This window comes from Cynocephalus volans, chromosome 13 (assembly GCF_027409185.1).
Source record: "Cynocephalus volans isolate mCynVol1 chromosome 13, mCynVol1.pri, whole genome shotgun sequence".
NCBI lineage: Eukaryota > Metazoa > Chordata > Mammalia > Dermoptera > Cynocephalidae > Cynocephalus > Cynocephalus volans.
Genome location: NC_084472.1, coordinates 50,412,499 through 50,425,694, shown reverse-complemented (window position 1 = coordinate 50,425,694; position 13,196 = coordinate 50,412,499). Strand labels below are relative to the sequence as shown.

At 37.6% G+C, this 13,196-nt stretch overlaps 1 protein-coding gene across 6 annotated transcripts in view; it reads left to right on the top strand.

Moving 5' to 3' along the window:
* TCF4 (transcription factor 4) overlaps positions 1 to 11,098 on the top strand; it is a 341,982-nt gene extending 330,884 nt beyond the window's left edge. For 4 of the 6 annotated variants that reach the window (XM_063076471.1, XM_063076470.1, XM_063076473.1 and 1 more), the window contains 5 exons: positions 3,004 to 3,139; positions 4,762 to 4,924; positions 8,111 to 8,340; positions 8,826 to 8,966; positions 9,169 to 11,098. In XM_063076471.1, the coding sequence (XP_062932541.1) occupies positions 3,004 to 3,139; positions 4,762 to 4,924; positions 8,111 to 8,340; positions 8,826 to 8,962 (666 nt within the window). In that variant the 3' untranslated portion in view covers positions 8,963 to 8,966; positions 9,169 to 11,098. The remainder of the gene's footprint in view (positions 1 to 3,003; positions 3,140 to 4,761; positions 4,925 to 8,110; positions 8,341 to 8,825; positions 8,967 to 9,168) is intronic. The other 2 variants (XM_063076472.1, XM_063076475.1) reach the window with 1 other exon arrangement.
* Positions 11,099 to 13,196: the final 2,098 nt, after the last annotated feature.

The window sequence follows — 13,196 nt, the reverse complement described above, 5'->3', positions numbered from 1 at the left end:
CCAGCTCATGACCACATAGATCTGGACCTATCAAAGGTTATTCGTGTGACTTGGAGTACACATAGTTACAAGGGAAGCCATAAAACATCAAGGTCAACTTTGTCTCTAACGTCCTTTATGGAAAATGATTGATATTATTTGAGATGATCTATAGAAAACAGAAAAAGTTAGGTAACATATCTGCCTAAAAGCAAAAATATAGCTGAAACAGCTGTATTTTTTTCAAATATATTTATAATGTTTAAGATTTCACTGTCATTGTACAGGAAAAAGGTTTAAAATCAAATGGATGTGAGCAAAATATATACAAAGCACACAAAGATGACCACAGTTTGAGTTTTGAGGGTTCTTGAACTACACAGGCAGTTATTTTCATGCAATATGCAAGCTTATTCAGTTAAAACGCGATACAGTCTATAATTATTGTGTTCCTGTTATGTACCAGTTGTTTTGCATATACTGTCACTACTCCTTACAATGAACTTGGTTGGTACTTACTCTCTATAACTTCTAATGTTATTTTCTTCATTTTGCATCCAAGTAACTTAATGATGGTCACGCAGCCAACAAGGAAACCTGTCACAGTTAGAATGTAGACATTGTTGGCTCTCATTATTGTACTCTTCTCACTCAGTTATACTGTCTTTCATAATTATTGGGGCAAAGAAAATAAAAAAGTAATTGGTTATGGGCTCTTTTTTCCTCTTGTGAGACTGATCTAAATGTGATCTAGAGAGAAAAACCATTTCAGGATCAGTAACTGAATATGTTTTAAGCAAAAAGCAAAATATTAACCTTAAGTCACAGATGCCTGCAGAGAAGGCTTTTGAGAGTGTTAATAGCATGATTATGAAATAATAGGAGTGAACATCACCACTACTCTCAGATCCGTGGTTACCTTTGGTGATTCCGACTTAGAATCATCCTTTGTTGAAAATCAAGAAATTAAATCCATCAGGAATATCAATAAATATGAATCAGCACTAAGGTAATTATTGAGGTTCACATTGATTGACAGATATAAATAGCTACCGTTTGATCAAGGCCTGTAAAATTCATGCTTACAAGATGACGTCTTAGATTGAAAGGGTAGTCATCAATTGAATCAGTCTTCTAAATGCACAAATATAAAAATGGCAAATCAAAACCTGAATGGAAAATAGCCATCACTCTTTTGTTTGATAAAAATAAAAATATGTAGAAAGAGTGAGTGGGAAATGGTTGAAGGAAAGGAGCGGGCATGGTCTGCCAGGAGCAGAGCTGACTGCAGTTACAAAGGAAAGACAGGCGTGGTATGGTAGGTAACAGGGTTAAATATATGAAAAGGGTTTACCACCCGGTGGAACTCCAGAAGTTGAAGTAGGACCAGTGAGTGCAATCTACAAAGATGCCAATTTGTGGTAAAGATGAAATGGGCTTCTTTGGGAGATAACTATAGGGTCTCAGGACATTTGAAGACCCACATAGAAGCTAAATAACCACCATTCAGAAGTTCTGTGTTGCAACACAGGCATTGGGTGGCAGACAGCACCAGACTCCCCAGATCTCTCAACTAAAATATTAATTTATACTTCCTGATTCTCACAGACCATTAAGTCCTTTACTATTCTTGCTGTATTTTGAATCTGACCAATTAGTATGATTTATGTGATTCTCCCCGCTAAAAAATTATTTTCTCTTAAATTGTTTTGGGTGTGTGTGTGTGTGTGTGTGTAAAATAGAGAGAGAAAGGTGATGCTTAATATTTGGCTGCCTTTAAATCACAAGTGCTTCAGTCCTGTGAATTTCATTGTTGTTGATTCAGATTCTTGTTGCATTCTTTGGAAATACTCAAAAGTGAAGATTCTGCTTTGTGGTTTTATATTTTTGGATTGGAAAAATTAAACTTTGGTTTATGGCAGTATAAATTCACGGATAAATATTTTTTGGTCTTAGACCCCCTGTTCTGCATAAACACTCACTTAACAATAGGCTAAGAAGATAACTACTTAGAAATACAAAGGAAAATGTGAGCTACTCATGTTCCTCTTGGCTTACACATACTTACTGGTGTATGCTATAAAGTCAGCAATTGCCACAAGTTCAAGTTCTCTGGACCCCAGAGCAAGTAGTAGTAGTTAATAAAAAGCTCAGCAGTATTTTTTTTCAAATCGAGTAACCGTGCTGTACTCTATAATTTTATTCTTGGAAGCATAAAGAGTATTTACAATATGGTATCTTTCTAGGAGCAGAATAGTTGGGGGGGGCGGGTGTAGAGTGGAAAAGTGTCCAAACATCCTTGCATGGCAATGATGGCATTACTGGTGTGTTTAATAAAACCTTTATTGGTACATTTTCCGGTGTGGTGGCATTGGCAGAAACGGTCCCCCTTTGGATTTGGAACTCAGCAGCCGATGAAATACAGTAAACATTAATTTGGAATGGGCTGCCAGTTTTGGAAAGCCAGGTGACATTTTATTATATTTGTACCAAGCAGGGGCTATGTCCCATACTGCTGTAGCTTCCGCTGTCAGAGGCTTAGCTGGCATTACGGGGGAAAAAAATGGCAGGCCTGAGAATCTTATCCCCTGAAATGAAAGTCGAATGCCAAATTGAAATTCCTGTAGGATTTCCGATAGCAATGGGGGAATTGAGAAGCCCACAATTAAGCATATGGGCATTAAGATAATTGTCAGATCTGTTGGCGGACATGATAGAAGACAGATGGGTACGAATCAGTGCGCTCCGCTGCAGCACCCTGGGAGACAATTTGACGTTTTACCTGCCTGAGCTCCTCTGCCATATTTGTCACTGAATGTACAGCTCGGCATCTTACCGAGTGTTAAGTGTTTTTGCAGGGAGCTATAGGTGCATGTGCAGTCCTTCAGCGCCCTCTAGTGAAATGCGTTTGGGAGTATTGTTTTTCAAAGGCCAGTCTTCCTTTATCAGGTCCTTGCTGCCCCTGGAAATAGCTGTTACACCTCTGGTTCCTGCTAAACTCTATGGTTGCTCTCACCCTTTCAGGTTGGGGCCCATCGTGAAGATGGTGTGGCCCTGAGAGGCAGCCATTCTCTTCTGCCAAACCAGGTTCCGGTTCCACAGCTTCCTGTCCAGTCTGCAACTTCCCCTGACTTGAACCCACCCCAGGACCCCTACAGAGGTAGGTCTGCCTCAGGAGGGCACTTGCAACCTCTCTTAAACAACAATAGACCCAATGTTGATCCCAGGCTTACTTGGCATCATCCCTCAGGAAACACTGGCAGAAAACCAAGAACCAAATTTGGTACAAAAATGGTAAATAAATGGGAAAGTATTTGGAACTTAGCCTGCTAATTGCGTTTCTTCAGTAACTGTTTTCCTCAAACATCTTCCAAAATCCTGGTCCTATTTCAGCAGGGAATGAGACAACAGGCTGATGAGAGGAAATTTTATTTTAGCTATTTCCACATTTTGCTCGTTCAGGTCCCCTAATGTGGTTAGTTGTGGCCTGAAAATGATATTTCCAAATGCATAGGAAGGAAGGAAATTGTTTTTGTTGTTTCAGATGGAAGGAAATGTAGGTACATTTAAAAAATGGAACTTGGTGGGCTAATTTTTGCTCTTGAGTCATCTAGCCCCTAATGACTGCCTCATACCACTGACAACGAGTGGCTTTGCTGACCCCAGGAAGTTGGTGACTCAGGAGTGAGACCTGGGTCCCAGGGTCCCTATGCTACTTGCCAGGCAGCTGACTGTAGTCATTTAAGTGGCATCTTCTCATTCCCTCCACATTCAAAATAAAAATGATAACACACCACAAGAATACATATAAGCATTTTTCCAACTGTTAGTCACTATACAAATCCAAGTGTTAATTATATGCAAGGATATTTCTGCCCATTTTTATCTGAATAGTAATAATTTGATGGACCTCTCTTTTAAAGAGCCTTTGGTTTTGCTTTCTGTGTCCTAGATCTGTGCTTTTCTAACTGGAATGTGCATAAGCCTGACCTGAGGATCTTGTTAAAATGCAGATTCTGATTCAGTAGGTCTGGGATTCTGCATTTCTAATGGGCTCCCAGGTGATAAGAATGCTCCTGGCCCATGGACCAAATTTTGAGTGACAGGGTTCTAGAATATAGATTAGAAATAGAGAGAAATTACGAAATTGACATGCTTCTACCTTAGAAATAAATTATTATGTAAGGTAATGTTTTAAAATGTAAAATCTTGGAAAGTTGAGCAATGATGTGGCTAGAAATTTCTTCAGCGAGCAGCGAACTGACTTCCATATGTAAAATTTTTAAATGCTGATTACTGTTTGAGGATAAGAGAAGCCTAATTTCAGAATATCATTAGGGTATCTATTGAAGTCTTGACTGCACGTATTTAGCGTACTCCCTGGGAATTATATTTTAAGGACATTTTTCTATTAAATCATTGCATATGGAAGAAACTCAATATAATAGCTGATATTTACTTGGGTTCTTAATCAGAACATTGAGGTGTGTGATTTTCATGATTATGATTTTCATTGCAATTAAGTTGATGTTTTGTAGACAGTGAAATTACCATCTACTCCAAAAGATTGCAAAATAGGATTTAACCTCAGAGCCAATGCCGGGAAAACTTGTTTCCGCAGGTGCATTTTTGAAACTTCACCAGAGAGCAGGAAAAACAGCACCAGAAGGATCACAGTTCGGCAGTATGAATTGTCTAGCCGGCAGCCTTGCAATCTGGGGTGTGCGTGTTTGTGCATCAAGGTTTTAGTTTATGTGTCACCTGGTCTCTTTTCCTCTGTAGGCATGCCACCAGGACTACAGGGGCAGAGTGTCTCCTCCGGCAGCTCTGAGATCAAGTCCGACGATGAGGGTGATGAGAACCTGCAAGACACGAAATCTTCCGAGGACAAGAAATTAGATGACGACAAGAAGGATATCAAATCAATTACTAGGTCAAGATCTAGGTAACAGTATATAATACTGTCGCTTCATTTAATTCCTTTATTGGACTTTGATGAAGTGAACAGAACAGGAAGAAACTATTCAGTTTTTTCCTGGCAGGTAAATCTACAGCTGAAAAGAAAATTAAAGGCCTACTCTAGAAGTACCAGAAGTATCATTTAAGATACCTGTACTCTAGTGAAGCCTAAAATGTCTTTGCATTTATGAATTTGGACCCAATGCTAATTACACACGGTAAAAACAATGTGTAACCAATTCGAGTGCAAATGGTTTACTTTTAAAACTATACTTACTCTACAAATTTGGTCAGAAATATTCTTTCTAAAATATTTCTAAAGAGATCTTAGCCATGTTAAAAACTCGATGTGGATGCAGCTGTAACTTTTCTTCTAAAGTGAGAAAATATGAATTTCCCAGTTTTATTGTAAATAATGATGTATATAAGAGTAATACCTAAATTGCTAGTTTTTTTCATCCTGGATACTCCTTTTTATGGAAAACACAAATGCAAGAAAATAGCTTCTGGTTGGTTTTCTTAAATATTCGGTATCTTTAAATTAGAGTCTATCTCCTGGAACTTTAACTCTGATCGGTAATCAGATGGTTTTTGAATACCATGTACTTTGCATCAGTTCTCTTGCGTTGTTTTTATTTGCAAATTAAACCAATTGTACTAAAACTACAGCTTTCCTTTTAAAGGCTGTGGTTCTCAAGGTTACATCTATTGGCCTTTATGAATTAAGAACATTCTGCCTTTTCATGTTGCCTTTATAATTATTGAGATAAATTACATTCCATATCCTTCCACGAGTTCCAAAAATACTAAACAATACTAGCTTACCCTTTTCTACCATCCTTACAGAGTTTCCTGATTTGGGGCCACAGTGGCAAGAAATCCCAAAGAGGGAATTTCATGTCCTTAACAACTTCACCGTTAGTCTCAGTTCTTGCTAATTTAACTAGTGGCTATAACTTATACATATTAATGGATTCTTTGAAGTTTCAGAACATTTTAATTTGCTGTTGAAAACCTTCTTATTTTAAAAGGTCACTCTTGAGACATTTACTTATATATGCCTCTAAAACTGTGTTACAAGGCAATGCTTTTCAAATCTAGGCAGTTTATTGGCATAAACAATTTATTTACAAGTGAATAACCAATTCTAGTCAGTTATTAGCCTGCAAACCTTTGGAAGACAAGTTCCCATGTTCAAGTCCCCTTTGTGTACAGTATGGCACATGTGTGATCTCATATTACCTCAGCTTTAGGATGGGCCCAGCAGACATTCCACTCTGTTTCCTTTCACTTATTACAGCCTATTTGCCTAGTGGAATGTAGGAGTGAATTAATAATAACCTTGATCTCCTTGGCACTAGCAGAGGTCAAAGGCAGGAGGGGAGAAGGAATTGGCAGAGAACTGAGGAGAGAGAGAAGGCAGAGAAAGTGGCCCTTTACTGATCCTTTACTAATTGGTTCCGTTGAGCTGTGTGTTCACCAGCGCACATCTATAGCAGATAGTGCTATCTGGAAAGGACTTTAACCTGTGGAAAGAGGAACCTAGACTTACAATATGTTTCTTCCTCCCCACCCCCCAACCCCCGAGTGTTCTTGGCTTACTTCTTACATCATCTTTATGTGCAACATGTACTTGCGACCCGAAGAATACCACTCCCATTTTTGATTGATTAGAGCTTCTCAAGTGTAATTGATCCTTATTGCAATTTGGAGGTTACCCAGAGATTCTTTGAGATGGAAGATTGGAGCCATACATTTTATGCCATCATTCATTAAGTGTATATTGAATTGACTAAATTTCCCACGTGTCTTGCAGCTCTAAAATGTGATTAATCATCTTTAGCCTGTGAACATTTCAGATGTGTGCAATTTTAAAGTAGAGGTTAAACCTTCATGGTCCTGTAGATCAATGCTTGAGTCTCTAGACTAACATTATTACAGATGGTCACCTCCATAGTGTAAGGGAGAGCCTATTACTTTTCAGTAATGTTTACTTCATTTTTGATGTTTCTCATATCCAAAAGTTTCTTGTTCATGTTAATTCATAGTAGTTATTCAGACTTCTTTATTATATTCTGCCTTCTTGAGACAACATGTCTCCCACACCTCTCTTTTATATGATAGCCCTTGAAATACTTGAAACCCTCCTGCCACGAAACCTTCCTCATATGGTATGTTTTCTGGATGGCTCATCATTCTATTTGTCTTCCATTAAAGAGTTTCTAATTTGTCACTATGACACCCAGAAATAGACAAAACTGATCTTATCTTTCCAGACTATACCGGATCCAACCATGCCTTTCTTATGAATCATAGACTATTTTGATTCTCACAGAGATTAACCTTTGGCTTCATTTTTGACTCACAGTGAGATCATGGTCATTTACAAGTAGTAGGTGTTTGGTTTTTGTATTGTTTTGCATAGCTGATAACAATTCAGGTTTCCCCAACTTGTTTTGAGGGTCATAAACATCCATAACATGTTAAAGGCCATGGAAATCACGTTTTTCTAACCTTTTATTTAATACATGGAGAAAATAAGATTCAGATAGGGTAAGTGGATTGACCAGGCCTTCAAAGCTTGGTAATAGTGACACCTGGACAATAGCCCCATTGTCTTCCCTCCCATTGCTCTGATGTCTTAAATGCAGGACTTTGTTTTTATTCTTGTTAAGCTGCCTTGTGTTTATTGTGACCTATCAAAAATCTTTTTTTCAATCACTTGTTTTCCCTAAGTTCCAGATGTCACCATATGAAAGTTTAAAAAAAAAAAAAGATTAAGTATAGACAGTCTTTCTGAAGTGTTGTCATGCGGTGTAGACCAAGCATAAGTTGGTGGTAGCCTGCTTTGCAGAGTGTAGCATTATCGATAAAAGCTGTGTTTCGCCTTTTCCCCCCTATATTAGTATGGGTACATTCTGGGCCCCAACTTTAACCTGGATTATCCTCTCCTATTTGGTTTGGGTTTAATGTCTGGGAGAAGCCAGATGTCTTGTTTATGGACTGTCAGATCCATCTAAACCAATTCCAATGTCAAATGGATGTAAAATTCTGCCAAGGACATGGCTTGAGATGGAAAAGTTCCCTGAAAACTCTGAAAGAAAGCAAAGTAATTGAGATGCCTCCTTTTCCCCACACCATTAGAAAATGTCGCATCCCTTTTGTCCCGCAGCAATAATGATGATGAAGACCTGACACCCGAGCAGAAGGCAGAGCGTGAGAAGGAGCGGAGGATGGCCAACAATGCCCGTGAACGCCTGCGGGTCCGCGACATCAACGAGGCTTTCAAAGAGCTCGGCCGCATGGTGCAGCTCCACCTCAAGAGTGACAAGCCCCAGACCAAGCTCCTGATCCTCCACCAGGCAGTGGCTGTCATCCTCAGCCTGGAGCAGCAAGTCCGAGGTCAGTGCAGGCTGGTGGTCTTGCAGAGCTCGTGGGTAGCTTGCATCACAAGAACCGAGACAGACAGGCCAGCCTTGACGGTAGCAGAGAGTGGACTGTTAAGCATCACTCAGAATCATTGTGTCAATTGCAGACCTCGTCTAAATCCATAAGTAGCATCCCTTTCTCCTGTAGTTAAGTTATAGGATTCTCTTACAACTAAGACTACATTATGACTTTCCATGTATGCTATCAGTAATCAGAGCTTAGTTTGTTTTACCAACCTTTCTTAGAGTGTAAGGTGGCTGTACAAATTCACTACGTGGTCCAACTTTTACTAGCTTGTGACCAATTGAATCATCATAGAGCACATTTACTAATTGTTCCTTTCATTCGGTAATGTAAAAACTGAAAAAAAGGGTCAAACACACACAGAAAAGTGTGTTTCTGCCCTCAACCGGAAGCCTTGGCATTAACTAAATGGCCTGTGCTTTCATCCTCCATAGAAAGGAATCTGAACCCAAAAGCTGCGTGTCTGAAGAGAAGGGAGGAAGAGAAGGTATCCTCGGAGCCTCCCCCGCTCTCCTTGGCCGGCCCACACCCTGGGATGGGAGATGCATCGAATCACATGGGACAGATGTAAAAGGGCAAGTTTGTTTTTGACCATTTCTGAAATCATTCATTCCTACCGCTCACCAGCCCATCAACCATAAAAGTCAAATTTTATCCAAATTAACAGATTTTTTTTTTCTTGGAAAAAGAATTAAAAAAAAAAAAAAAAAAAAAAAAAAAGCATTTCTTCTCTTATAAATGTATTAATTGATTTTTTTTCTCTTTTTCCTTTCTCAGGTCCAAGTTGCCACGTTGCTTCATTAAAACAAGAGACCACTTCTTTAACAGCTCTGTTATCTTAAACCCACATAAACACTTCTCCTTAACCCCTTTTTTTGTAATATAAGACAAGTCTGAGTAGTTATGAATCACAGACGCAAGAGGTTTCAGCATTCCCAATTATCAAAAAACAGAAAACAAACAAAAAAAAAAAAAAAGAAAGAAAGAAAAAAGTGCAACTTGAGGGACGACTTTCTTTAACATATCATTCAGAATGTGCAAAGCGGTATGTACAGGCTGAGACGCAGCCCAGAGACTGAATGGCAATCTTTCCACACTGTGGAACAATGCATTTGTGCCTAAACTTCTTTTGGAAAAAAAAATATAATTAATTTGTAAGTCTGAAAAAAATATTTAATTTAAAAAAAAATTGTAAACTTGCAATAATGAAAAAGTGTACTTCTGAAGAAAACTACATGAACGTTTTTGTTGGTATTTCAAGTCAGCTAGTGTTTATAATTACTGGATATTGAATAGGGAAGCTTGGCTACCCTAGTAACAAAACCAGCAAACGTCCTGATGACAACAAAGTGATGACATTAGCCATTCCTTAGGGTAGGAGGAACAGATGGATCTTATAGACCTATGACAAATATATATATAAATATATATATAAATATATATTAAAAATTTAGTGACTATGGTAAGCTTTTGTTCATTTGTTTCAGACTTTTTTCTTCCTGTAAAAAAATAGTACTGATTAACTTTTTTAAAAGAAAGATTTTACTGTAAATATGAATTTTTTTTTTTTTTTTTTTTTTGGTCTTATTTCTGTCCCTGCTCCCGGTTTGTTATTGTAACCTGTAGTGCCAACTCTGCTTCCGGAGGGGTAGTGCAGGATGAAATGCTGACCCTGATGTTGCTTCTCATTCATAAATAAGTAGAAAGTTGTTTCTCCAGTCTTTTGGGAACACAGGACTTAAAAGTCACATCATGTGTAGATATTACAAGCAGCATTACTAAGACATGGCAAAAAAGAGTTTGTCTGAATTGTAATGTTGCGTTTGGGACCCTATTCTGGGATTTTCAGAGGTACAAGGTTAGAATGCTACAATGTTACCACTGTGCCTTCCAATGTTTATATCATCGGAAACATAACATAATCAAAGTGGCTGTGATTTAACAAAACGATTAAAGTGTTACCTACCTGTGTAGCCGAAGTAGTGTGCAGTGAGGCGTTTCTGAATACATGGTCAGATTTTTGGAAAAAAACAAAAACAAAACAAACAAAAAAAAACAAGTAAAGTTCAAAAACCGTCAAATGAGAAAATTGCAAGTAGTGTGACAGAGCTGATTGATTTTGTTGCTTTCTTGATTTTTTTTTTTTTTCAAAATGGGTTTACTAAAATGTAGATGACTTAACTGCCTCCTCCTTCATCTGAAAAAATGCCAATATTCAATCATCATACAGCATTATAACAAGCCTTATAAGTCCTAAAGCATTAAGTTGCACTTTTTTGAGGAGGGGTAGTGCAGTATTTCTCTGGCCAGTATGAATGAAGTTTGTACTTAACATATTTGATAGAAACATAGATCAAGCTATGGCACAGCAACTCATCAGATAGCTAGCTTTGACGTCTGGGCACAATTGAACCAACTTCCATCGTGAATCTTTATAATGATTGACTTTGGTGTATAGTGCAGTAAACAAATAGTGCTCCTAGTTAAGTATTTGTCAGCATCCTTTTGTCTCTAACTCGTTTCTATTTTTACAGCCACACAATCTTGGCATGTATTAAGAAAAAAAAAATCCCTGTTCAAGTAGTTTTTCCACCTATCAGCACTGAGTAAATGCCATAAATACATCAAAATGGTCTAAATGTTCCATCTGTTCTCCTGTTTTGCCAGTTCTAGAGTAATGAAATACATTTGTAAATTTTATGCAACAAATGGCAAACGTATCATTATTTTGAAATTGTGTATGTAAAAGTTATATTTTTACATGTAGACTCTTGTTATTATGTGTTTTAATACATTGTATCAGTTTTTGGTTTTTTTTAAACTGTGTGCTTTTAAAAAAAAAGTCTCATTTAAATGAAATAGTGAGCTACAAGAATCTGAATTTTATGTTCATTTCTGAAAATGTAAGAACAAATAAGATAGTTACCACGTGGTCATCTTTTACAAACCCATAAACATTTTGATTAGCTGTGTATGTGTTGAAAACTGTAAATATGTTCAGTAGGGATAAAACTAAAATACTTTGATTTGTTGATAAGTTCCTAAAATGTGGAGGTGGATTAAAACCTTAGGAGAATAGCAGATATCAAACTGGATGAAAAGTCATTTGGGGGCTTGCCTGTGAAATGTACGAACAGAGGGACTCAATGAAGGGCGTGGAAGATGATAATGTGTACTCTCCCCTCCTCCCTGCATAATGGAAACCATGTGTACTTGTTACCCCAGTATGTTAAAGATTTCCTTTTAGTGGTACATTCTGCACTCACGTTGTATAGTCTACCAAGGCGGGTATCCCTAGGAACAATATTATATAGGAAGCAGGTATACTCTGATGACATTCAGGGTAAGTGTACAGACGAAAATACAGTGTTTACTCTTTAGGGAACTGGAAACACTCCCTGCATTGATGTACATTTTAAGAATGGCACTTTTGATACATGTTATCATAAAGGTGCTTAATAGAGCTGAATTAAAGTTTTTCAAATCTATAAACAAAGCAAAAAATTAAATTGTAGTCATTTGGTTATTTTTTAAATTGGTGCTTTATATTTTGTTCTCACTCAAACAGAGTAAAAGCTGCAATTTATTGCTCACCAGCTTTGATGTGTGCATTACCCAGTAATGTAGTACCTCTATTGTTGAATTCCCTTTGGAAATAAGCGAAAAACTTTCCAGGCCACCAATGGCTGCTCGCTACTTTTTGCTTGGTGGAGAAACTTGATCTGCACCTATCCGTATTAATTGGGTTGTATCCCCATTAAAGAAGAAAAAAGGGAATGTGGCCTTTTTGGTGTGTTTTTTTCTTGTCATTTTGTAATGATCAAACCCAGGTAAGATATTGGTATCCTGCACTGGATTTTCAACTGAAATTTAGCAGAAGACAGGATTAAAGTACTATACAAATATTTCATAAGGGTCCATGCTATACTATACATATACATATATATATATATATATGTATGTATATATATATGTATATGTATAGGTAGGTAGATGATGATACTTGCAGGCTGGGGATCTCTTTAAGAATCTTGGACTTGAAAAGCAACTTGGAACAGTTGATCCACCTCCACATTCAAGTAATTTATGAATATGCAGAATAGGGATCTGTTCATCTAGAAATTTTTACCATTTGTCTTCTGTGTAGCTGCAAGGAACACTAATGTTTATACAACTGTCAGTCCACCCAGTGGTGCAACTGGTTCTGATTCAGTCTTCCAATTTCCTTTTGTGTTTTGCTTTTTCCTATTTCTTGACTTTTTTTTTTTTTTTTTTTTTGTGATCTTTATTTTGATGAGGGATTGGGGAGTGGGGTGGGAGTCGAACCAAGACTTGGGGTTAAGAGGATTTTCGTCTTTGCATCCAACAGACAGAATATATGATCTGTGTCCAAAAGTGAACTTGAGTCAGGAATGAAACAATTTCAGCATAAACAAGCACAAAAATTTAGTCTGCTGGCTGACTGGAAGCAAAAAAAATCAAGATGGAATATGATGAATTCCAACACAATGGGGCACCAAGGCCTTCAGGCCTCTCTTTTTATTTTGCTTTGGTTTTGTTTTTCTTTAGAGACATGCTCTTTCTCATGGGACTTGAAGTGGACTCCTCTTTGTGCAGTGCTGGTTTTGCCATATTCATTTCAAGTATTATAGACATATGTAATGGTGAAAATATATGAACTGTGGCCTTTTTCATTCTTGTTACTTGTGATGCAATTAAGTGAAGATAAGAAAAAAAAAAAGCAGAGATTTACCATGTATCAGTGCCTGGCTTTTTGTTATAAAGCTTTGTTTGTCTAGTGCTCT